The following is a 26,475-nucleotide window of genomic DNA, read 5'->3' as shown; positions in this document are numbered from 1 at the left end:
AGCAATAACTTATTTTTCTATTACGGGGAAATGTATGAGGGCTCGTCTTTTATAGAGCAAGTTGTGCTTTCTAATGGCACCATTTACAGCGTTCTGCATGCGGAAAAACTGACCCATTTTCATTCTCTGGGTCAGCACAATTACAACAATTAAAACTCACACGGTAAAGATACTGGGTAGTACGTTCACTAAATATTATTCGTTTCACACTGCTTGAAGAACGTATTTAAAAGAAAATAATAAAGTATTTATTAGTAACTGGTTAAAACAGGAAAATTCTGTGCATCACTTTCGTGAATTTCAGGCACCAGACTGAAATTATGTAGTTGAGGATAAATATTGGCCCGCTACATCAAAAACAGTCTGGACTAAATCCTAGTCCTACTGGCACATTGGTGCTAATAACCCGCAGGAGATGGAGTAAGGACACGGTTCCTGTATTGTAAATAGGCACAGGTGCGCTCAATTGCAGTCCTACCTAACTCTGTGCAGCAGAGCAGCTAATAGTGAATCGTGAGTGTGTCCTTACTCCTTCTCCTGCGGGTTAGTAGCACCAATGTGCCAGTAGGACTAGGATTTAGTCCAGACTGTTTTTGATGTAGCGGGCCAATATTTATCCTCAACTACATAATTTCAGTCTGGTGCCTGAAATTCACGAAAGTGATGCACAAAATTTTCCCGTTTTAACCAGTTACTAATAAATACTTTATTATTTTCTTTTAAATACGTTCTTCAAGCAGTGTGATAAGAACAATTACAACAATACCACATTTATATCGTTTTCTTGTGGTTTAAGACTGAAAAAAAATTAAAATTTTGGAAATAAACTTCTCATTTGCATTGCCATATTAACATCTCTTATTTCTATATCTACAGAGCTGTGTAAGGAATAATTTTTTTGCTGGACAATCGAAAACTACAACTGTAGTTTTTATTGATACTATTTGAGAATATAGGACTTTTTGATCACTTCATTTTTAGTGGAAAGGTGAAGTAAAAAAAAAGGTCTTCATAGGAACATAGCTGTGGAAGCCTCGGATCATTCAGGAGGACCGAGGCTGCCGCACCCACCATCCGGCTTCCTCGATCCCCACTATGGGTAACTGTTTAATACATTAGCAGCAGGTATCTGTTTAAAACAGCAGTCTCCTGGCAGATATGGTGCCCGCAGTGCTCGCAAGCGGGTGCCATCTTTAAATACCCGACTCTTGAGGTATATTTACGTTGCGTGGTCAGGAGGAGGAGAAGTCTCAACTAAATCTGCTATGTATCATAAATAGCTTGTTCCATTTGTAATATTGGTGTTTTTTTATTTTTTATTTGGTAGATGCACTTTTGGGCGCCCAGGCACTAGATCTGAGATTACTACCCTGTAACCTCCATAGAACGTGAACTCTGAACTTATGTGCAACCAGTTGTCACCCGCTTCTCTTCCTTGTTATGGCCAACAGCTCAATGGAGGTTAAACACTGGTTCTCCTAATCTGTAGGATTCTTTTTGTTTGAAGGAATGGAAGACAGATTCATAGGAATCAATGTTTTGAACAGCTTTTAGCACTGCACTTTAACATAAAACCTATAGGCGCCTTTCACACGAATGATACGGATTAGCTCAGGATGCAATCAGAAAAACTCGCACTCGCATTTTGCAAGCAATTCAGTTAGTTTTGTCTGCGATTGCGTTCAGGTTTTTTTCCGCGCGGGTGCAATGCGTTTTGATGCATTTTTCACGTGAGTGATAAAACAACTGAAGGTTTACAAACATCTCTTAGCAACCATCAGTGAAAAAACGCATTGCATCCGGACTTGCTTGAGGATACACTGCGTTTTTCCACTGAAACCTTATTCACTTCTATGGGGCCAGGGCTGCGTGAAAAACGCAGAATATGGAGCATGCTGTGTTTTGCATGCAAAGCATAACTGATGGGTGAAAAAAAAAAATATGGGTCAAGATTCAGTGCGAAAGAGGCCATAGAAATGGGGTCTTTGGACCGGTTCTTAAATGGAAAATAAGAGCTTGCCAAGACTGGGAAGTGGAATTCAATCAGACCTGATCTCTCTTTCAAAAATAATCTGCTCCCTAATACAATAGTATATATTCAACCCTTCACAGAGTTGGACAAGCTCAGTCCGGAGACTCTCCTCTGCATATAGGACAAATATTATACCACTCCCTGCCGGCAATCCTTTTACTCTGATTTTCAACTGCTCTAGAACATGGACCTTAGCACAAGATGGATCATTTCCAAACAGGTCGATATCTATATAGTGTGCTCTGTCTGCAATAGGCACTGGATGTGGTTGAGAACCAAGGCTAAGAAACCCTTCTGGAGAGGCATCAGGGCCATCACTGCCAGGTGTGACCTTGGAAGAAGATGCAGAATCACTAGAATCCTCAGGATGTGAATAAATCCAGACAATCTCTTGTTTCAGTAGAAGATCTAGGTTGGACTTCTGAGCGGCAATAGGAAGCCAACCTTGAACTAGCAATCCACCAGGAAGCAATTGTTCTTTTGTCTTGGACTCAAAGAATCTGAGGATTTCCTCTGGTCCCAGAAAAGATAGCTTTTTGGATCTGTCTTCATTATTCACTCGAGACTCCAGTAACCTGAGTTTTGCTTCCAACTGATCAGCAGTAACAAGTACAGATATTAATGCCTATTGGGGAACACAATGAACATAGGAGAGAGGTTCAGATTTAAAGGATTCAATGCAAAACATAGATGAATTGTTATAAAAGTAGAAGAGGAACAAATAGAAAACAACAAGACTAGTTATTTGCAATTCGCAGTAATCAAAGGGGACTTCATTCCAAAATTCAGGAAAAATTTAATTTGCTGCAAAGTCACATTTCCTTGTGCTTCATGGTAACAAATCAATTTTCTCTGAAATGGCATTAAAAATAAAATCATACTTAACTCATCCATTTGAGAGCAAAGAGGCTGCCGCAGCCATCTTGCTTGAAGTTCCAGCACAAAATCTTGTGCGCGGTGACGCATGACATCCACCACCGCATGAGATTTTGTGCTGGATCTTCAAGCAAGATGGCCAAGACAGCCTCTTTGTGCTCAAATGGATAAGAAGTACAATGTTTTGTTTTATTTTTTAACTGACCAACTAAGAGCTTAAAGGGAACCTGTCACAATTCAATAAGTATTATGCATTTTTGTACTTCCTGCCTTTTATGCAAATTAACATAAAAGAGTCTTCCAGAAATGCGCTTCATGACGAAAAAATTCGTCAAGCAATTTTTTTTTGTAAATTTCGGCAATGCAGCCGAATCGAAAATATCTAAATGAAAATAACAAACAAACATAGGAAACATTAATTATTTGACTATTTATTCTAAAAGTTTGTAAATTGAAGAAGATTGAACATTCAAACACATGTATCACCTGTTTGCCTATAAAGTTGTAATACTTTCGCTCTGCTCATACTATTATAGTATTAATGATGATCCCAGTTTAATACACTGGACATTTAATGACAAGGTGCAGAAATGCATTACAACATTAAGTTTGTTAGTCTAGTTAAATTGCTAGTTACTGTAAATATTAGCATTGATAAGATATGGTGGGGGGAGGGTTTATTTTGCTATACTTGACTAAGGTACCTGTTACTTGATTTTGGGGTGAGATTGGATTCTCCACGAGCAAAGAGATGAATGGTTTTCTTCCCTGTGCAGACAGGCTGAAGGTACTATTTTGGAATACTAAGGGACTAAAAGGTAGGCTTAAGCTTATGGCAGTGTTTAAGCTCAGTAAAAACAGACCAGGTACAGTTGTGGTAGCAGAAACTCATCTGATCATCAAATATGATGTAAGGAAATACTATGGTCACAGTTCAGAACTTTAGTCAGAAAAATTAGAAATTGCCACTAGTCTTCCTTATCCACTTCTGTTAATAGGAAGCTAATGCTAACACTGGGTCCTTCACCAGAACTTGCTGCAAGGCCTGTTGTACTCGATCAAAAAAAATAAAAATAATGACATTATTTCTTGAGTAAGGTAGCAGAAAATTGGTGCAAGTTCACTGGAAGCAGACATTCTAGAAATACCAGAATGGATGCAAAGAGTAGACAAGCAGGGCGAGAACCAGGAGAGACAGACCGTGCCTAAACAGCAGATTGGTTAATGCAGAAACTCGACACGGTCAGAATAGCAGGAGAATCAGAAGCCAAATCAAGAAACATGGGGTTAAAACAAGAAAACAAGCCAAGGTAGGTACACAGTGTTGACAAGCAGATCTTCAGTTCAGACATAAAGCAGAGAAGTACAAAAAGAGCCACTTTACGCAATCACAGGAAACTGGTAATGATTAACCGACTTAAATCCTCCACCTAGCTCTGGGTTTGTATGCTGAGCCAGGAACCATGCACATCATGGCTTGCTAAACTAGTCTTGACAGAAACTACATCTTTTGTATAGGCCATGTAAAACCACCTCTTCTTGCTTGAACTCTTCAATGTTGTCGGAGTGTCATTTATGATGCAGGCAGCTCTTCTCAGCATCCTCCCAATGAACCTCCCAGGAGTGCAGCTCCAAACCCAAAACTCTCATTCTTGCCCACCTACTTAGCACAATTTAGCCTGATGGCCCTCACTACACTAACATTCCCTGCCCAGTACTCCTTGAAGCATGCTCAGTCCATTTTTCATGGTCCAGTATGGGCACTTCCTACTCTAGTACTGTGCATTTCTGCACCCTATTAGCCTCCTTGACTATATCTCAGATACACCAGAGAAGGAAACAACCTTATCCCAGCTTAGTAGGACCCACACAGGCCTGGGGATGATGTGCTGTGTTCACCAGGGGAGTGGGGCTAGGCGAGATTATTTTTTTAAACTAAATAAACTAAACTAACTAACTAACTTAAAACTACAGGGACTGCACAACTGTAAGGGGGCAACATCAATGGGAGAAAACTACTGTTAGGGGGTCACTTCAGGGACAGCATAGTTTTAGGCTCAACACTAAGCCGCCAGCATTACTGTAAAGGGGACATAACTACTGTGTGATGGCCCTAAGGGGGCATTCTACTAAGTCCCAGAGGCTTGATGGGATACACCCAAAGCTATTAAAAGAGCTCAGCGGTGAACTAGCAAAACTATTAACAGATTTATTTAACCAATCACTGGTAACAGGAGTCGTCCCAGAAGATTGGAAATTAGCAAATGTTGTGCCCATTCACAAGAAAGGTAGTAGGGAGGAATCGGGCAACTATAGACCAGTAAGCCTGACATCAATAGTGGGGAAATTAATGGAAACCATACTTAAGGAGAAGATGTGGAACATCTAAAATCCCATGGATTGAAAGATGAAAAACAGCATGGGTTTACTTCAGGGAGATCATGTCAAACTAATCTTATTGATTTTGTTGATTGGGTGACTAAAATAATAGATGGAGGAGGTGCAGTAGACATCGCTTATCTGGACTTTAGTAAGGCTTTTGATACTGTCCCACATAGAAGGCTTATCAATAAATTGCAGTCTTTGGGCTTGGACTCCCATATTGTTGAATGGATTAGGCAGTGGCTGAGGGACAGACAACAGTGGGTTGTAGTCAATGGAGTATATTCAGACCATGGTCTTGTTACCAGTGGGGTACCTCAGGGATCTGTTCTGGGACCCAGTTTGTTTAATATCTTTATCAGCAAAATTGCAGAAGGCCTCAATGGTAAGGTGTGTCTTTTTGCTGATGACACAAAGATTTGTAACAGGGTTGATGTTCCTGGAGGGATACACCAAATGGAAAAGGATTTAGGAAAACTAGAGGAATGGTCAAAAATCTGGCAACTAAAATGTAATGTTGATAAGTGCAAGATAATGCACCTGGGGCGTAAAAATCCAAGAGCAGAATATAAAATCAGTGATACAGTCCTAACCTCAGTATCTGAGGAAAGGGATTTAGGGATCATTATTTCAGAAGACTTAAAGGTAGGCAGACAATGTCATAGAGCAGCAGGAAATGCTAGCAGAATGCTTGGGTGTATAGGAAGAGGCATTACCAGTAGAAAGAGGGAGGTGCCCATGCCGCTCTACAGAGCACTAGTGAGACCTCATTTGGAGTATTATGCGCAGTACTGGAGACCATATCTCCAGAAGGATATTGATACTTTGGAGAGAGTTCAGAGAAGAGCTACTAAACTGGTCCATGGATTGCAGGATAAAACTTACCAGGAAAGGTTAAAGGACCTTAACATGTATAGCTTGGAAGAAAGACGAGACAGAGGGGATATGATAGAAACTGTTAAATACATAAAGGGAATCAACTCGGTAAAGGAGGAGAGCATATTTAAAAGAAGAAAAACTACCACAAGAGGACACAGTTTTAAATTAGAGGGGCAAAGGTTTAAAAGTAATATCGGGAAGTATTACTTTACTGAGAGAGTAGTGGATGCATGGAATAGCCTTCCTGCAGAAGTGGTAACTGCAAATACAGTGAAGGAGTTTAAGCATGCATGGGATAGGCATAAGGCCATCCTTCATATAAGATAGGGCCAAGGGCTAGCTAGCTGCATTTTGTTGCAGACGCAGCACCAACACTCCAACAGCAGTGGCGTCGCCAGGGGGGGGCCAGAGGGGGCCACGGCCCCCCCAACATCATGCTGGGCCCCCCCATGTGCCCCCCCAACTAAAATGGCAGCAGGGACGCAGGGAGCCGAAGCCTGAGGGAGGGACGGGGAGGAGCGTAATATGATCTCAGAGTGGAGGCTGCTTCTGCCAGCCCCACCCCTCCCCGCCCACCAACCAATCACCGACCAGAGCTGAGGGGGCAAGGCAAGCACAGCACACCAGCAGCTCTCTGAATCGAGTCGTCTGAGTCACACAAGTGCAGGGAGTCTAAGAATAGAAAGGAATCGAATGAGTCACAAGTTAAAGAATCTAAAGATCCGACTTAGTTTGTGACTCATTTGATTCATTGAGTTAAAAGAGCAGTGAGTCAGAGGGTAGAACAGGTAAGGCTACTTTCACACTAGCGTTCTGAACGGATCCGATCATATTAATGCAGACAGAGGCTCCGTTCAGTACGGATCCGTCTGCATTAATAACTTAGAAAAAATTCTAAGTGTGAAAGCAGCCTGCGCGGATCCGTTCAGACTTTCAATGTAAAGTCAATGGGGGACGGATCCGCTTGAAGATTGAGCCATATGGTGACCTCTTCAAGCGGATCCGTTCCCATTGACTTACATTGTAAGTCTGAACGGATCCGCACACCTCCGCACGGCCAGGCGGACAGCTGAACGCTGCAAGCAGCGTTCAGCTGTCCGCCTGTCCGTGCGCAGGCGAGCGGAGCGGAGGCTGAACGCCGCCAGACTGATGCAGTCTGAGCGGATCCGCCTCCATTCAAACTGCATCAGGGCTGGACGGAGGCGTTTGGGTCCGCTCGTGAGCTCCTTCAAACGGAGCTCACGAGCGGACAGCCGAACGCTAGTGTGAAAGTAGCCTTACACTGAGGCTGAGGCTGCTTTTGTTGCAGCAGTGATAAGATTAAGGGACAGGAGAAGTGACAGATGACACAAGAGTTTAGATTACAGGTTGAATTAAATTAACCCTTTAGAATCAAATTGGCTTCTCAGGAGATATATATGTTAAAGGCATCTCATTCAGTAGCTATATAACTAAGGGCTCACACTTGCGTTGTCCGGATCCGGCGTGTACTCCACTTGCCGGAGGTACACGCCGGATCCGGAAAAACGCAAGTGTACTGAAAGCATTTGAAGACGGATCCGTCTTCAAAATGCGTTCAGTGTTACTATGGCACCCAGGACGCTATTAAAGTCCCGGTTGCCATAGTAGTAGTGAGGAGCGGGGGAGCGGTATTCTTACAGTCCGTGCGGCTCCCGGGGTGCTCCAGAATGACATCAGAGCGCCCCATGCGCATGGATGATGTGTACATGCGATCACGTCATCCATGCGCCTGGGGCGCCCTGACGTCACTCTGGAGCGCCCCGGGAGCCGCACAGACGGTAAGTATGCCGCTCCCCGCTCTCCACTGCACTTTACCATGGCTGCCAGGACTTTAGCGTCCCGGCAGTCATGGTAACCATTCAGAAAAAGCTAAACGTCGTATCCGGCAATGCGCCGAAACGACGTTTAGCTTAAGGCCGGATCCGGATCAATGCATTTCAATGGGCATTAATTCCGGATCCAGCCTTGCGGCGAGTCTTCAGGATTTTTGGCCGGAGCAAAAAGCACAGCATGCTGCGGTATTTTCTCCGGCCAAAAAACGTTCCGGTCCTGAACTGGAGACATCCTGATGCATCCTGAACGGATTTCTCTCCATTCAGAATGCATTAGGATAATCCTGATCAGGATTCTTCCGGCATAGAGCCCCGACGACGGAACTCTATGCCGGATCCGGACAACGCAAGTGTGAAAGGGGCCTAAGGGTGGGTTCACATCACCTTTATGGATTGTACTGTCAGTGTCAGACTGTTGTCACTGTGGGTAACAATGCACAACAGACAACAATTCACATTGCACACCACAGTGACAGCTTCTGACTCCTGTCTGACTCCTGACTCCTCCTGTCCGGCGTCAGCCTCAGCTTCCCTTTACTATAATAAATCACTCAATACTAGTAATCAGGGTTCAGAGAGAGCTGAAGAAGACGAGCCGACGGAGGATTATCAACTACAGAGAGTGTACAGATGGCAGTGGCAAAGCTCCTCGACGGCCAACGATTACTCCACCTTCACCGGCTACGCTTCATCCTCCTCAGGGAGCGAACGATCAACTGGTTACCGAAATCAACGGTTTTTTCACAGGCGCGGGTATCGCCCAGGAAGAAGAAGACCGGCCGCATACGCCGAGGAAGGGGAAGACACCAGTCGAAACTCAACCGGGATACAGACACGTTCACAGGTACAGATATAGTAGTTAACATCTCATCCCGTACACTATCCCCTGCAGAACTAAATATATTATCTAAAGGACTCTCCTTTTGTCCGTCTGGCCCCGTCCACTCATTTTCCCTGGAACAAGACTTACAAAGGTTTTACAGATCCATTAGATTAAAGGCACACTTCGAACAGCAACCACCAGGGCAGACATTCCAAACACTTACTCCAGTCTCAGACTTATCCATCAAATCCCTTAATTTAAAAAATAAAAGTACATTCATGCCCCCTAAAAATTATCACGCAGCAGAGGCCTTCATTGATCTGGTCCGAAAAGACATAGACAACACCCTAAAAGAATTAAAAGACAAACCCATGTATACACCCCATAATTTGAAAAGCGAAGAACGAATTGCCCTTAACATATTAAGGGAGGACAAAGGTATAACGATAAAACCAGCTGACAAAGGCGGAGCCATCGTGGTTATGGACACCATAAATTACGTTAGAGAGATAAAACGACAACTATCAGACACTACAACCTATTCTAAAGTACCTTTTAATCCCATTTTTCGTATTAAAAAAGAAATTATCTCTGTACTCGATGTCCATCTCCAACAAGGGATAATTGATAAACCGACCTATACTTTTCTTCTCAATGAACATCCAGTCACTCCTGTTCTCTACACACTGCCCAAGATACATAAAAACTTAACAGATCCTCCTGGCAGACCCATAGTAGCATCCACCAACTCCATTCTCTCTCCAATCTCTATCTTTCTAGAAAAAATACTCACACCACTAATCAAAAACACCCGCTCCTTTCTACTTGACACAACTCACTTTCTATCAACCATTTCCACATTAGAAAACATACCCGATAATAGCCTATTAGTGACACTAGACGTAAACAGTCTCTATACTTCCATCACCCATGAAAGAGGAATTTCAGCCGTCTCCAGCCTTCTTTCAACCTCTAACTACACATCTAGTGCACAAACCTTTTGTCTCACACTTCTGAGACTAGTTCTACATAACAATTATTTCATGTTTGGGGATGAATTCTATATACAGAAACGGGGGACAGCAATGGGTGCTAACGTAGCGCCACCCTACGCAAATGCCTTTATGGCAAAATTTGAGGAAGATTATGTCTACTCTAACTTTCTTTTTCAACAATTTGCACTAACTTGGCATCGATATATCGATGACATTTTCTGTATCTGGACTGGCGATAGTGACTCACTCTCACAGTTTATTGACCACATTAACCAACAAGATCAGGATCTTTCTTTTACCTCTCATACGGACTCAAACAGGATAAGCTTTCTAGACACATTGGTAGTTAGGACTCCAACCGGCTCATTAACCACTGATCTTTTCCGAAAACCCACTGACCGTAACACACTGCTTCATTATTCCAGTTGTCACCCTCGCAATACCAAGCAATCCTTACCACGATCTCAGTTTACACGAGTAACTAGAATAGTAGCCGACCCCTCACTCTGCAAACAACGCCTTAAAGAAATGGCAAGCAAATTCACGGATAGAGGCTACCCCATCAGATTACTTGAAGACGAACTGACCCTAGCCCAACAAACTCATTCATGTTCCTCCAGACCTGTAGCTTCCTCACGTATTCCTTTCATAACCACCTACCATCCTTTTGCATCAAAGATCCAAAATATAATTAAAAAACATTGGTCCATATTAGCACGGTCATATCCCAAAGTATCCGAGTTCAGTAACCCAATCCGTATGTGCTATAAACGTCCCACCAATCTCAAAGACAAATTAGTACAGGCTGATGTGGGCTCATCCCTACCACAAATACGACAAACCACTCTGGCCCCCCGCAAGACGGGCACCTACCCATGCTTACATTGTGCCCAGTGCACCAATGTCATGAAGGGAAATAGGATTACACATCCTCACTCAGGCAAAATCTACCAAGCAAAAGATTTTTATACTTGCAACTCATCCTTTGTAGTGTATCTTATTAAATGCCCATGTGGCCTTGCATATGTAGGCGAAACGACCCAATGCGTACGTGACCGTATATCCAAACATAAGTCCGACATCCGATGCAATAGAACTGAACTCCCGGTCCCACATCATTTTATATCAAATAAACATCAGATCAACCAGCTTCAATTCCAGGTGCTAGAATATGTGCCACAAAGCCGACGCGGAGGCAATAGAGTCGCTCGTCTCAAAGAACGGGAATCCTTCTGGATCTTCGAGTTAAAGACTCTTTTCCCCCATGGAATGAACAGGGATTTTGATTTCAGGATTTAACTTAACCTATAAACAACTTTCTGTAAGGAATCAAAGAAAACCATATTCCTTGGATTTGACGTTTCATATGTTCTTTTCCATAAACTCAGCACCCATACGAACAAATAGACTATAACGCAATAAGTCTATTAGGATATCCATTTGTATGCTGTTATTAATTATTTGTTTAGAAAATTGTATATTCTATAAATTTAACTTTCTTTTCTCCTATTTCCACAGACAAAATGACCCCCATAGTCTCAACAACACAGGTAGTATATTATCATAGAGTGTAGTATATTATCGTAGTATATTATCATAGAGTGTTATTTATTAGTTGCCATAATAGACTTTCATATATAGTATACATCTTGGAGCCGACTATATTGTACATTCAACATATACAGTACATCATATAGTATCCAGTACTGTAGCGATTCTCATAGATACGTTCCTCTATCTCCCAGCGCATGCGCAATACAAAACGAGCCCTGGCTCTATCTAACCTGTGAATACGAATCACTACGCATGCGCGAGTGACGTCACTGTCCTCGCGATATCTCGGCAAAAGCAGAGAGACGCCGGCGCCTGCGCTAATCTCCCCTATCTCCCTATTTAAACTCGCTACCAGCACGGACACACCAGGTCCTCCCTGATACCTCCGGTCTCCTGCACTAAGGTCTGTCTTCATCACATGTCTTATTATGTTATATTATTATGCCAGACGCACTACTTGTAGCGGTTCTCTATATATATCTATATATGCTTAATATTAGTGTTCTCCTGGATCCACTATACTTTGTTTTGTCGTTGATCCCCATTACCTATCTGTGTGAATCCTGACTACAAGGTATATCATCATGCAGCTACATTGATATGGCCCTCACAAGGTATATCAATGTATAGCTACATTAATATGGCTCTCATCAGCTCCAAGCTTATCCAGTAGACATGTTTGCACTGTTCCCCAGAATCTATATTTAATGTCAAACCCAGGACATTTATATATTTGCAAGTCTTCTTGATATGATTATTCTGTGTACTTTTTTCATAGGCTAATCAATGACCATACTCTGTGACCACACAAGTATGATTTTGTTTTAACCAATATCGTCGATTGCAGTATTAGAATAACTTGTACTTACATACTCTATGACCCCTTTATGTACAGGTCTCTATATAATTCTTACAACGAAGACACAGACAACTCCTACGTCCTGCCAAGCATTATCCAGCCTACCTCATATGGCGCACTTAATTCATTTATTCTACTGTCTCTTTATGATAGACATCTATTGTAGTTGTATTACTTTTTCTATTATTTTGTTTTGACAATTTCTGTACCAATTATTGTCCATTAATATTGTACCTATGAGGTACTAAAAAAATGTTGTACCTATATATTTTTCAGGCCGTGATCAAGGTCTTAAACAGACCGAAACGTTGGCCAGTGTACCTATAAAAAGATCCATTTGGGATGGACAATAAATAATAAAAAAGAATCTTATCTTGCAATACTTCGAGTGCCGTGGTTTATATGAGTATACTCTGATAGACCCCTTCCACTGAGCACCGACTACCATCAAGAGGAGTGCCATCCACTACAATTATTGCACTGAGTCAGCAGCGCAGCAAGTAGTGAGTGAATCGAATGTATCAAGCATCTGCGCACCGGCACCTAGAGTCTTCGGTTCACTTGCGAGTCAGCTCAGCAGTCAGTGACTCACCAAGTGAACCGAAGATCCGATTCATGAATTGGTTCATTTGAATGAGCTGATTCAAATGAACCGATTCACCTAAAAGATCCGAACTTCCCATCACTAAGCGGCGGTGCAGGGGAGGGAGAGGCGTGTCCCTTCCCCTTGCTCTGATAGGCTGCAGGCACTAGACCGGCAGCCTATCAGAGGCCGGCGCAGGCGCGCGATGACGTCATCGCGCCGCCTGAGCCATACAGCGTGGGACACAGGCCAGAAGAGGCCTGCATCGCATCGCTGACACTGAGGTAAGTATAATTTTTTTTTTACAATAGTGATACTTGGGGGGGGGGGGGACTTACCCAATAATGGCACATGATGGGGGGGGCTTACTTAATAATGGCACATTGGGGGGGACTTACTTAATAATGGCACATGAAGGGGGGGTACTTACTTAATAATGGCACATGATGGGGGGGACCTAATACTGGCACATGATGGGGGGACCTAATACTGGCACATGATGGGGGGCTTATTACTGGCACATGATGGGGGGCTTATTACTGGCACGTAATGTGGGTCTTATTACTGGCACGTAATGGGGGGTTATTACTGGCACGTGGAGTCATCTACGGGGGCACTAAGAAGGGGTAATTTATACTTGCAAAATTATGGGGGACATTGAGGGCATCTACTGGGGCATTTTATACTGGTACATTATGGGGGCACTAGGAGGAAGGGGGAGAGGAGCACTATGGGGCATTTACTGGGGGCACTATATAGGGGTATTTTATACTGGCACATTATGGGGGACATTAGCTCAACTGGGGGCATAAGGGGGTATTTTTTGCATTGTCACATTATAAGGAGAATTATTACTACCGGGGGGCATTATGGTGGGCTTTATTACTCCCACATGGTATGACCCCTAGTAGCAGCACCAGCCTCTCCCTGCTCTGCTATTCCTCTGCCTCTTCTCCAAATCCTTATTATGAAATCTTTCTCATTAGGATAAAGCACAACATCAGCTCCGCCGAGCCCCCGGCCAAAGTGTGGAAGTGGCGTCCGAGACCCCCAAGGGCCAAGCCAAGTAACTGTAAGTCTTCATGTCAAATATGTTTGTTATACACATATAGCCTACACTGTGCCCCACAATATACAGTATACCGCCACGCTGTGCCCCACAATATATAGTATACCGCTACACTGTGCAGTCTGTTCTATAAGCACCCTTGTTCTGTGGCGGTGGACAGAAAATAATCTGGAAGTGCCCCTCCCGAGACCAGGCTCTGATCCGCCACTGGACCGCTCACAGGAGTGTACATTTCTTCTAAACTGTAATCCGTATCCTCTGACCTGCAGAAATCAGCACTCGCTCGATAAGAACTAACAGGCAGTACCTGTAGGCTGTAGCCTGGCCCTGTTTCCGAAGCTAGCAGAGTGGTGTAAGGTTAAGGTACTAGTAGAGATGAGCGGCCGCTTAATCCTGATTTAAAGTTAAAGTTACTGCAGGATATTTATTACGGTTTAGAAATGTCAAATGTACACTCCTGAGAGAGGCGGGGAGGGGGATCTGTGGATGACACTGTTATAGGGAGGGGGATCTGTGGATGACACTGTTATAGGGAGGGGGATCTGTGGATGACACTGTTATGGAGGGGGAAATGGGGATGACACTGTCATGGGGTGGATCTGTGGATGACACATATAGCATAAGATGCTATACATTGCACGGTATGTGGCATCCACAGATCCCCCCCATAGCAGTGTCATCCACAGACAGCTGGACTTTTCTTCCCTGTTGCGGTTTTAGGTATTGGGTAAAGTATCGCAGCATTTCTAAGTGTACTTGTGTAAATGTATCGTTGTTATAGCTGCCCCCCCTACTTTTGTCCTGGCCCCCAGTGTGCCCCCCCAAAATTTGAAAGCTAGAGACGCCACTGTCCAACAGCAGCCGCCGCATGGTGTCTGCCTCACATTGTTTTTAATAGGAGCAGCGCGTTTCATGGCCAGCAGTTAAAAGTTGTGACTGCGCCAAGAAGGGAGTTTCCCGCTTTGCACTGTGTCCAGATGGATGCCGTTTAAATCAGCGACAGGTGTCTGCTTGAGGTTTAGCTCAATTCAGTGGAGCTAAACCACGAGTGGGTCCACGGCCTTCAAAGTGAACAACCGCATTGGTTTCTGCAGCAGATTTTGACAGCATCAAAGTCCGCCATGTGAACACACCGTAAGGGGGAATAAAGGGGATTGGGTTGGATTGTGCAGATAAAGATTGGATGGAGTTTGTGGAGTGACAGTGAAAAAACTATTGTGCTGTATCAATAGAGTTACAGTTATCGGGGTCTGTCTCTCTAGAGATAGAAATAGGGGTTGGGGTGTTAATGTCAGTCTCAGACTTTATACAGATACGTAGGTAGACGTTCCTTAATACCAATAGATTCACAGCCTGATGAGCGTTTAAAAGAAAAAAGCAAAAACTTTATTAAAGTCCGTTTAAAAGGAGGGCAAAAAGCCTATATGTCACAGTCTGTGACCATCAGGCAACCAGACCCAAAAATTGTGCAGAGAAGGAGTATAAATAAATCCTCTGTACAATTATAGGTCTGGACTAGACACTTGACTTGCTCGCTAATCAATTGCAAGCCGGATGTTAGGACACGGTTCAGATGCACCCATTACAAACACCACACTAAGGCCTCTTTCACACTTGCGTTGTCCGGATCCGGCGTGTACTCCACTTGCCGGAATTACACGCCGGATCCGGAAAAACGCAAGTGTACTGAAAGCATTTGAAGACGGATCCGTCTTCAAAATGCTTTCAGTGTTACTATGGCACCCAGGACGCTATTAAAGTCCTGGTTGCCATAGTAGTAGTGGGGAGCGGGGGAGCAGCATACTTACAGTCCGTGCAGCTCCCGGGGCGCTCCAGAATGACGTCAGAGCGCCCCATGCGCATGGATCATGTGATCCATGCGATCACGTGATCCATGCGCTTGGGGCGCCCTGACGTCACTCTGGAGCACCCCGGGAGCCGCACGGATGGTAAGTATGCTGCTCCCTGCTCCCCACTACAGTTTACCATGGCTGCCAGGACTTTAGCGTCCCGGCAGCCATGGTAACCATTGAGAAAAAGCTAAACGTCGCATCCGGCAATGCGCCGAAACGACGTTTAGCTTAAGGCCGGATCCGGATCAATGCCTTTCAATGGGCATTCATTCCGGATCCGGCCTTGCGGCAAGTGTTCTGGATTTTTGGCCGGAATAAAAAGCGCAGCATGCTGCGCTATTTGCTGCGGCCAAAAAACGTTCCGTTCCGGAACGGAAGACATCCTGATGCATCCTGAAGGATGGACTGTCCATTCAGAATGCATTAGGATAATCCTGATCAGTATTCTTCCGGCATAGAGCCCCGACGACGGAACTCTATGCCGGAAGACTATAACGCAGGTGTGAAAGGGCCCTAAAGTGTGAAAAACCCCACAGAAAAAAATAATAAAAAACCTTAAATAACCACTCCCCGACTCCAGCCCTTTAAAGGGATTGTCTCACTTCAGCAAATAGCATTTATCCTGTAGTGGAAGTTAATACAAGGCCCTTACTAAGGTATTGTGACTATTCAGATTACTTCCTTTGCTGGCTGGATTCATTTTTCTATCACACAATATACTGCTCATTTCCATGGTTACGACCACCCTGCAATCCATCAGTGGTGGTCGTGCTTGCAAACTATAGGAAAAATCACTAGCATGTGTGTGGTGCCATGATTCCGGACACCGGAAGTGTAGTGTGATAGAAAAATTAATCCAACCAGCAAAGGAAGCAATATGGATAATGATAATACATTAGTAATAGAGATGAGCGAATTTCTTAAAAGTTCGATTTGGCTGATTCACTGAATTTCATTCAAAAATTACTGCATTTTTTTGCAAGTAGCGGGTGCAATGAGAGGGAGCTGTGATAGCACCACCCCCGTCATTGTACCCCTCAGATGCCGCATTCTTACATGATCGCAGCATCTGAGTGTAATATTAACAATAAAAAATATGTTTTATTAACCTTACTGCCTCCATTTGCTTGCGACGGGCCAGCCACCGCCTTCTTGCTTGAAGATCTCGGGCGAAATCCTGTGCGGCGCGAGATTACGTTATCACGTTGGCTGGCGTGTTGACGTATGACATCATCACGCTGGCCGGCATGATGATGTAATCTCGCGCCGCACAGCATTTCTGACGAGATCTTAAAGCAAGATGGAGGCTGGCGGCCCATTGCGAGGAAATGGAGGAGACAAGTTTGATTTTTTTTAGTTTTTTATACTATTTCTGGTTAAATCAACTCGCTGACACGAAGCACGAGAAAATTCAGCTTCTAGGAGTCACAGATGATGTTGTAGATAGCTGGAAGTTATGGATAAAAATCCGACTGGCTTGATCCCAAACTAAGGAGCATAAAGGTGACCCCTGTAAAACCCTAAGAGCTCACCCTGACTGCTAAGCACATACAAGGGTCTCAGAGGTAGACGATTGCATGCCCTCGTACCTAGACTGTGTGACACCTGAAAACCCTATAATAGTGAGGGGACACGACCACCGGCTCCCTGCACTTAATACGGAGGGAGTCAGGGTCACCTAGAATCAAGCCAGCAAGGAAACACAATACATGAAAGGACTTATCTGAACAAGCAGTAACAGAAGTCTCCAGCAGTGATCACTTCAATACAGGAAGTAGTATAAACCGCAAAGTGAGGCAGTATGGGAGGGAATATAAAGGGAGGCAATTAGTTCAAATAGGTGACAGCTGGGAGAAGAAAAGGAGATGAGAAAGTGAAACCAAAACAAAGAACATCATGCAAGAGGTACAGAAGAACGTCTGCCAGACCTTCTCAGAGTGCTGCTGGTGACACTAGGCAAATCAAATTTATCCTAAAATTTAAATTAAATTCCACTTTGTGGGATTCGATTCGCTCATCTCTATTTAGTAAGAGCCTTGTATTAACTTTCTCTACAGGAGTAATGCCATTTTCTGAAGTGAGAGGACCCCATAACTCCAGTGGCTCTTCAAAGGGAAGACTTTATGTTGTTAATTGATAACACTATGCTTGCACATATTTTTACTTTGCAGAATTTATACTGCACCTGCCTGAAACTTTTGCACAATAATGTACTTTCATACATCACACATTACTCTGCTAGTTTTCTTCATAAACTTGATAACAAAAAACAGATGTACCGAGATGTCTGGGGCCACCACATTGCTTGGAGATGTCCTAAATTAATTAGGTCCTGGAAAGAGGCCATATCTCGTCTACAATTTATTTTTCTAGAGACTATCCCACTCGACTCGAGAATTAGTCCCCTTGGAGATGGATCATTTTTATTCAGTTCACCATCTTATGATCTGCAGTGCTTAAAGGGGTTGTCTCACTTCAGCTAGTGGAAGTTATCATGTATAGCAGGCATGCTCAACCAAGGCCCTCCAGCTGTTGCAAAACTACAACTCCCAGCATGCCCGAACAGCTTACAGATATCAGCCTACAGCAGGGCATGGTGGGAGTTGTAGTTTTACAACAGCTGGAGGGCCACAGGTTGAGCATCCATGATGTAAAGAAAGTTAAATACAAGGCACTTACTAATGTATTGTGATTGTCCATATTCCCTCCTTTGCTGGCTGGATTCATCCCCCCATCACATTATACACTGCTTATTTCCATGGTTAAGACCACCCTACTATCCAAAAGTGGTGGGTCTTGCTTGCACACTATAGGAAAAGGCTCCGGCCTCTCTGGTGGCCAGGACCATGGGGAGCGCACATAGGCTGGTGCTTTTTTCCTACAGTGTGCAAGCACGACCACTGCTGCTGGATTGCAGGGTGGTTGTAACCATGGGAATGATCAGTGTATAGTGTGATGGGAAAATGAATCCAGCCAGCAAAGGAAGCAATATGGACAATCACAATACATTAGTGTAACGGAACGCCTGGCACCCCGACCGGGTACCTCCGTCGATAGATGCTCCTTGTGCTTTCCGAGGACTCCAAGCACTCCACTTGACACCGTACGCACTGCAGACCCCACGAACCGCCGTAGCTTGGTTGGGGTCTCACCATCCTCCACCCACTCTGGACCTACTACAAGGCTCCAGGCTCCAGTGGGTGAACCTCTCCTACATCCAGAGAGCAGGAACAGCTCTTACAAGAGCTAGTAGTTATGCCAGGGGAGTATAGCAAATATTCAGCGTATAGCAATCCCCCAGTTTGATCAGTTATCCAAACACCAGTCTCAACATGATGAAGGATAAAACAGGAACCCTTTATTGAGGGCTACCCGCCCGTATTTATGCAGGTCTCCATCTGGTGGACACGCCCCCAGGGGACCAGAATGGAGACTGCGACACACCGAACAGATACAACACATCCCCACAATGCATCATGGTTTCCTCCTCTCTGCCCCAGAGACAACCGAGGGATAATCCAATTATCTCTCAGGACAAAGGGGAGATCGCCAATACACATGTGGGGACAACAGGACAGGAATCACCACCCAAACACACAATGTCACACCCTCCCAGCAACCACAGACATTTAACATATTCCCAGATAGCTCAAGTCTGAGTGCATATCATTAGGCGAATGGCACTCAGACCACACAAATACAATTAAACTAGCCATCTGGGTACCCTCACATAACAAAATACAATTCCAAAGACAGATTTAAGCTGTGCAGCCGGCCTGTCTTCTTTAAAGTTAGTATGGGCCATAATCCTGAGGCAGGAGGCTGGCAACCAGCCCCCTCCAAAACACTGTGGCGAGGTTGGTTTCGTCACAATTAGTAAGTGCCTTGTATTAACTTCCTCTACAGGATAAATGTGACTTACTGAAGTCCCTTTAATTTTTTGCATACAAGGCAACTGCACGGTTCTGGCTTTCCTGTAACACTAAGATATCTGGAAAATAATTTAAACCTATTTATAATTTAACTAATTATCAGGCATTTATTGACTCTTGGAGGCCGTGGTTGAATCAAATACAATTGAATGATCTACTGTAGATGCGTTTTTGTCTCTCTGCTCATTGGGATTATGGGGAGGAACACTTACATTGTGGGTTCTGCATTTTAATTTTTTTCTTATTGATGAAATGCCATTAAATAAAGACTAAAAAAAAAGAAGAATAAAAGAAAGATGGACCTACCTTACAGGTGATTATTTTGCATGTTTTCACATTAAGAGCTGGTGGATTCTCAGATCGAGAGAATCGAAGTCTTATAACCTCCGGGTGGTCAGAACGTATAACATCCCAGCAAAACCTCTCAATCACTCCACCCACTCCACGCCTTCTCATCTCGGCGGCTACACGAAGATCTTCCACCACAGCAGTAGTTCCATCATCAACCACTATGAATGACTCAAAGCCCACCTGACGATCCATAAAGAGAAGAACAAGATGAGCATAGAGTAGGTCATGGAGTTTCTGCTCTAAGATTTTGCTAATCTGGCATATTTCACTCTGTGGTAATAACTTTGGAATGCTCTTATCCAAGCGATTCCGAGACTGCTTTCTTGTGACACATTTACCACCGACATGAAGTACAATTTGAGTCTATGTTTTACCTTTATTTATTAAAAAATGTAATAAATAAAAATTACTGAAACTTTTGAAAAATTCACCATGGATAGTAATACCTCAAAATATTTATTACTTAACATTCACCATATGTCTATTTTATGTTGGTATCGTGAAATTTTATTTTTTTAGGACATTAGAATTTTCTTGAAATTTAGGAAAATTTCCAAACCCACTTGTTTAAGGAGCAGTTTAGTTATATAGTCATTTTATGGGGCTTACATAGTAGAAACCGCCCTTAAATGACCCCATTTTAGAACGTAATCCCCTAAAATTATAAAAAACTGATTTTACAAACTTTAGGTGTAAAATGGAGGGGACATTTTCAAATTTACTAATTTTTTTGCAGATTTTCCATTTTAACTCATTTTAACTGGTAAAGCAGCAAGGGTTAACAGCCAAACAAACTTCAACATGTTACCAATTCTGTAGTTTACAGAAACACTCCTTATCTGGGGTGCTGTATGGGCACACGGCAGGGTGCAGAAGGAAAAGAGCACCATATGATTTTTGGAGAGCAGATTTAGCTGAAATGGTTTTTGGGCACCATGTCACATTTTATGAGAACCTAAGATACTCCTACAGTAGAAACCCATTATGCGTGACTCCATTTTGGAAACTGCACCCTTCAAGCAATTTTTGGGTGTAGTAGTGACCACTTTGGCCCCACAGATGCTTCTAAGAATTTAGAGACACTTTGCTGTGAAAATGAAAAATTTCATTTCTTCCAATAAAATGTTGCCCCCCCTCTCATTTTCACCAAATTTAGTTAAACATTTTCTTCTAAGCACAAACACCTCATGTGTTGTTGTAAACTGTTTGGGCACACAGCAGGGGTCAGAAGGGAATGAGCTCCATATGATTTTTGGAGGGTAGATTTTGTTGGAATGGTTTTTGGGCACCATTTCACATTTGATGAGACGCCCAAAAAAATGGCTATTGATGAGGTGAAAGGGCTTTACTTGAAACCAATTTTTTTTAATTATTTTATTTTTTCACTTTTATTTTTGTGGTTTCACAAATGCTTTGCTGCATAACTCGGTTGGAACGAGTGGTTATTTCAGGCAACGTTGCTCTTCTATCAGCTTGAATCAGTCGGCTCATTCTCCTCTGACCTCTAGCATCAACAAGGCATTTTCGCCCACAGGACTGCCGCATACTGGGTGTTTTTCCCTTTTCACACCATTCTTTGTAAACCTTAGAAATGGTTGTGCGTAAAAATCCCAGCAAATGAGCAGATTGTGAAATACTCAGACCGGCCCGTCTGGCACCAACAACCATGCCACGCTCAAAATTGCTTGAATCACCTTTCTTTCCCATTCTGACATTCAGTTTGGAGTTCAGGAGATTGTCTTGACCAGGACCACAACCCTACATGCATTGAAGTAACTGCCATGTGATTGGTTGACTAGATAATCGCATTAATGAGAAATAGAACAGGTGTTCCTAATAATTCTTTAGGTGAGTGTACATCTCCCCTGATGAGTTCGCTGAATGAAACGTGACACGTCGGGAGTTACCTGAATAGGGTGTACCAGGGATTCCGCCCCACATAGGGATAGGTATCCAGACGGGGACACTCCTTGTGGGGCAAGTACCTTGCATAGACAAGTAGGGTGTTATAGCCCCTGCCCCTCTAGTAGGGTATTCTAGGGCCTGCTGCTCCCGATTCCTGTCTATGCTGTGGTGACGATAATGATTCGGTATGGTGACACATCAGCAATGTCTACCGTTTGACATCTGCAACACGGAAGAGAATTCAACATCCCGTTTTACTGCATATATGGGTGAGAACGTTCCTGTTTTTCCATATTTCTCTCTTTCGGTCACCATACTGCATATGTCTTGTTTAGGCCCTATTGGGCAGTCTTATGTTTGTTCTAGAGGCTGTAATGAACACGATTGGCATTATTGACAGTGGTGGTCATTAGCCGCGGGACTCTGCTTTTTGAAACAGCAGATAAAAGCTGGCTATGTCACCATGTTTAAACTTCGCTCCACATCACTCCATCCATCGTACATGTAGGGTGTTTGTAGCGAAAGGGTTTAGGAAACAATATTGAATGTCTTCTGTAAGGAGTGAACTCGTGTTTAGGTTGATGTCCTACATCTATTACTTTTGGGATATGATATGTCAGCATGTTCCAATTAAACTGGTGAAAAGTTAGGAGGATGTTTCATAGTTTAGTTGTATCATAGTTTAGTGATCAGCGGCAGGGGCAATATTCAAATTTGCGATATTTCGGTCATATATTCACGAATTCGAGATTATTTACTTGATCGCGAAAAATCGGCGATGTAATATTCGCATAATGCGCTCAAAATACAGGCGTGGGTCACTATAGCTAAATTTTTTACCGTATGTCTTGTTTAGGCCCTATTGGGCAGTCTTATATTTGTTTGTTCTAGAGGCTCCTTCTGTTAGCGCTCATTTATTTTAGGAATATTAACAATAAATGTTAAGTTTTACCCCTTTGTCGCCTAGGCGATCAGTACATTTGCCATTACAGCCTTTAGATGCCATGATCATGGCATCTGAAGGCCTAAAAACCCAGAAGCGCACTTCTGGGTTAAACCCGGATTCCCGTGCGGTGATTGGTGATGCTGGTAATTAATTGTAATAGGCTGGGTCTCTCTGAAGAAACATGCACCACAGAAGCCTATAAGAGACATTCTGTCATAATAGAAGTCTATGGCCTGCAATACAGAACGCCTCTTCTAGACTTTTGTGGTGCATGCCATCATAGAATTCCATCATAGTCCGTGGTAACAGAATTCTTAGATAAAAAATAAAGAAACTCTGCGGCAGTTCCGTGAACGTGCGTTTATTCACCCGGTATCATGCAACGTTTCAGTCCTCTCAGTGGGACTATTCTCAAGCAGTGGTTATAGAATTCTTAGAAAACCACAACTTGCAAAACGCAAGTTTACTCAAACACTAATTATGGGCATCACCACGTCTGCCCTTATATGGATGTGAACAGAAAAAAAATGTCTGGATCCAGGAAGATAGGGAAGAAAAATGAAAACGCAAAAATCTCCGGTATCCTAAGGGTTAAAACAGTTTTTCAGGATTTATTTTTAGCAATGACCTATCCTCAGGATAGGTAATCAGAATGTGATCGTTGGGAGTCAGACACCTGGGATCCCTGCCAATCAGCTGTTTTGAGAAGGCAGCAGTGCTCCTATGAGCACTGCTGCCTTTTCACATCTCACCAAGCACAGCGCCGCACATAGTATAGTGGCTGAGCTTGGTATTGCGCTCAGCCCTATTTACTTCTATGAGACTGAGCTGCAATAAATGTGTCGTCACTGGCCTAGGAAAAGCAGAGAAAGCCACAGGACGCAGCTGCTTTCTCAAACAGACGATTGGCAGGTGTCCCGGGGGTTGAAGCCCCACCGATCTGATACCGATGATCTACACTGAGTATAGGTCATGAGTAAGAAAATGTTGGAAAACTCATTTGGCTTTAAGAAAGTCAGTCAACTCCAAAATCAGTTTCAAAGAAGGCATACTGCTATATAAGGTAAGTTCCCCAAAGTATGACCATCCCTTTCTTGTGTAAATCTGGTCTCCTAATCCTGAAAAATAATTGAATTTTAAGCAAATTAGGTTTTTGGTGCACTGTGGGTGGGGCCACTCTGTGCAGTAGACCTGGCGTCTTCTGTGTCACCACTACCAGCTATAAATTCTCAGGGACTGTCCATCAAACAAGAGGGGGATGAGCCTGTCCGCATCACTGGCCAAGTGATAATGCAGGAAATGGAGCGACCCCATCCACAGGGGCTAAAAAATTGATTGGACATGCTGGATTTCAACATGTCTGATCCTATGGTCCTGCAGGAGATAAGACTCTACCAGAGGTGTCTAGCAGTGGCTTATTTCCCTCTCCCTATTAATATTCTTCATAAATGTGACCATCAGTCATCAATAATTAACTCTTTTCTACTCACCACTTTCCCTTCACACCTGGCCACGAACATTCTTCTCTGGGGTTCCTTCAGCCATGTATGGTACTTCACAGGCACATAGTCCACTCCGTTGTATAACCCACTAGAGATAGACATCAGTTCTTCATAGTCTTCTGCCGTTGCAGGCGAAAAATCTATTTTTGGAACTGAAGTTGGAACCGACATGGTGTCACTGCGCGATATAGACCAGAGTCTCAGCTGAAAGGAGAAGAGAAGGTTAATCAGGCAAAGTCTACCATCATTCTTGAGATTAATAGGGTTCCCAGTAGAGATGGCCTTGTGGTTTGCCCCTGCGGTTGTTTCGCGGCGAACTTTGTTCGTTCGTGGTTCGCCGAACATATGGCAATGTCCACCGGCGCCATATTCTTTTACATTGTGAAGAACTTTGACCCAGGACACATCTATCAGGTGGTACAGGACAGCCAATTGAGACGTTTCAGCACATGGACCCTACCTTATACATTTTCAGTCTTTTGCCTGTGTAGGGAGAGGTTGCTGTATGGAGCAGGGGCAGACTGTTAGGGACACTAAACGCTAGCTAATAGGGCCACAAAAGTCCTTTTAAGGACTGGTATAGGTGTGCTATCGATAGGTGTGACATACTGAGGGGTGTAATATACTTATAATATACAGTCCAGATGAAAAGTTTAAGACCACTTGAAGAATGGCAAAAAATCTTATTTTACATTGTTGGATCTTAGCAAGGTTCCTAGTAAAACTTCAACATTCAACAAGAAGAAATGAGAGTGAGACAAAACATTTTTTGAGCATTTAATTAATTGGAAATAATGATTAAACTAAAACAGGCTGTTTTTCAGCTGATCCAAATTTTAGGACCACATGGCTTTAAAAGGCCAAATCTGTGCAAAGATGTGGATTCATTGTGGATTCATTGCCATCACGTTGTGATGGCAAAGGCAAAAAAAACTCTCTCTTTTTTAATGTGGTCGGGTTGTTGAACTGCATAAGCAGGGTCTCTCACAGCGCGCCATCGCTGCTGAGGTGGGACGCAGTAAGACAGTCATTTGGAGTTTCTTAAATGATCCTGAGGGTTATGGAACAAAAAAGTGGAAGACCCAAAAAAATTTCATCAGCACTGAGCCGGAGGATCCAATTGGCTCTCCGTCAAGACACTGGACAATCCTCGACCCAAATTAAGGCCCTTACTGGTGCTGACTGCAGCCCCATAACCATCAGGTGGCATCTGAGACTGAAGGGCTTCAAAAACAAAAAACATCTTCAAAGACCTCCTCTCCTTGAATGCCACAGAACTGCTCGTTTTTACTTTGCAAGAGAGCACCAAACATGGGACATTCAAAGGTGGAAGAAAGTTTTATTCTCTGATGAGAATTTTTTTATCTTGATGGTCCTGATGGTTTCCAACGTTACTGACATGATAAGCAGATCCCACCTGAGATGTGTTCTACGCGCCACAGTGGAGGGGGCGCCACAATGGTCTGGTGTGCTTTTTCCTTCGGTGGAACAATGGAGCTTCAAGAAGTGCAGGGACGTCAAACGGCCGCTGGCTATGTCCAGATGTTGCAGAGAGCATTCCTCGTGACTGAGGGCCCTCGTCTGTGTGGTAACAACTGGGTTTTTCAGCAGGACAACGCTACAGTACACAATGCCCGCAGGACAAGGGACTTCTTCCAGGAGAATAACATCACTCTTTTGGCCTATCCTGCGTGTTCCCCTGATCTAAATCCAATTGAGAACCTTTGGGGATGGATGGCAAGGGAAGTTTACAAAAATGGACAACAGTTCCAGACAGTAGATGGCCTTTGTGCGGCCGTCTTCACCACTTGGAGAAATGTTCCCACTCACCTCATGGAAACGCTTGAATAAAGCATGCCGAAACTAATTTTAGAAGTGATAAACAATAACGGCGGAGCTACTCATTACTGAGTTCATGTTTGGAAGTTGGATTTCTGTTTTGAAGGGGTTTAGTTTTGTTTGGGAGGTGTGGTCCTAAACTTTTGATCAGCTGAAAAACAGCCTGTTTCAGTTTATTCGTTGTTTTCATTAAATTGAACGCTCAAAAAATGTTTTGTCTCACTCCCATTTCTTCTTGTTGC

At 43.5% G+C, this 26,475-nt stretch overlaps 1 protein-coding gene across 1 annotated transcript; it reads right to left on the bottom strand.

The window, feature by feature from the left end:
* Window positions 1–2,039: 2,039 nt before the first annotated feature.
* On the bottom strand, window positions 2,040–24,565 carry LOC122925559 (histidine N-acetyltransferase-like). The gene is made up of 3 exons (XM_044276917.1): window positions 24,383–24,565; window positions 19,997–20,221; window positions 2,040–2,657 (listed from the first exon to the last, which is right to left on the bottom strand). The coding sequence occupies exons 1-3, from the start codon at window positions 24,563–24,565 to the stop codon at window positions 2,040–2,042; spliced, it is 1,026 nt and encodes a 341-aa protein (XP_044132852.1).
* Window positions 24,566–26,475: the final 1,910 nt, after the last annotated feature.

The sequence above is a fragment of the Bufo gargarizans genome, chromosome 2, assembly GCF_014858855.1.
Source record: "Bufo gargarizans isolate SCDJY-AF-19 chromosome 2, ASM1485885v1, whole genome shotgun sequence".
In the NCBI taxonomy this organism is placed as follows: Eukaryota; Metazoa; Chordata; class Amphibia; order Anura; family Bufonidae; genus Bufo; species Bufo gargarizans.
This window is presented reverse-complemented; position numbering and strand designations above follow the sequence as displayed.

Coding starts and splice junctions, on each gene's coding strand:
- LOC122925559 (XM_044276917.1), bottom strand. CDS start 24,565: ATGTCGGTTCCAACTTCAGTTCCAAAAATAGATTTTTCGCCTGCAACG. Junction 20,222..24,382: donor CCAGGTGTGAAGGGAAAGTG/GTGAGTAGAAAA, acceptor ATGGATCGTCAG/GTGGGCTTTGAGTCATTCAT. Junction 2,658..19,996: donor GCAAAATAATCACCTGTAAG/GTAGGTCCATCT, acceptor GTTCCCCAATAG/GCATTAATATCTGTACTTGT.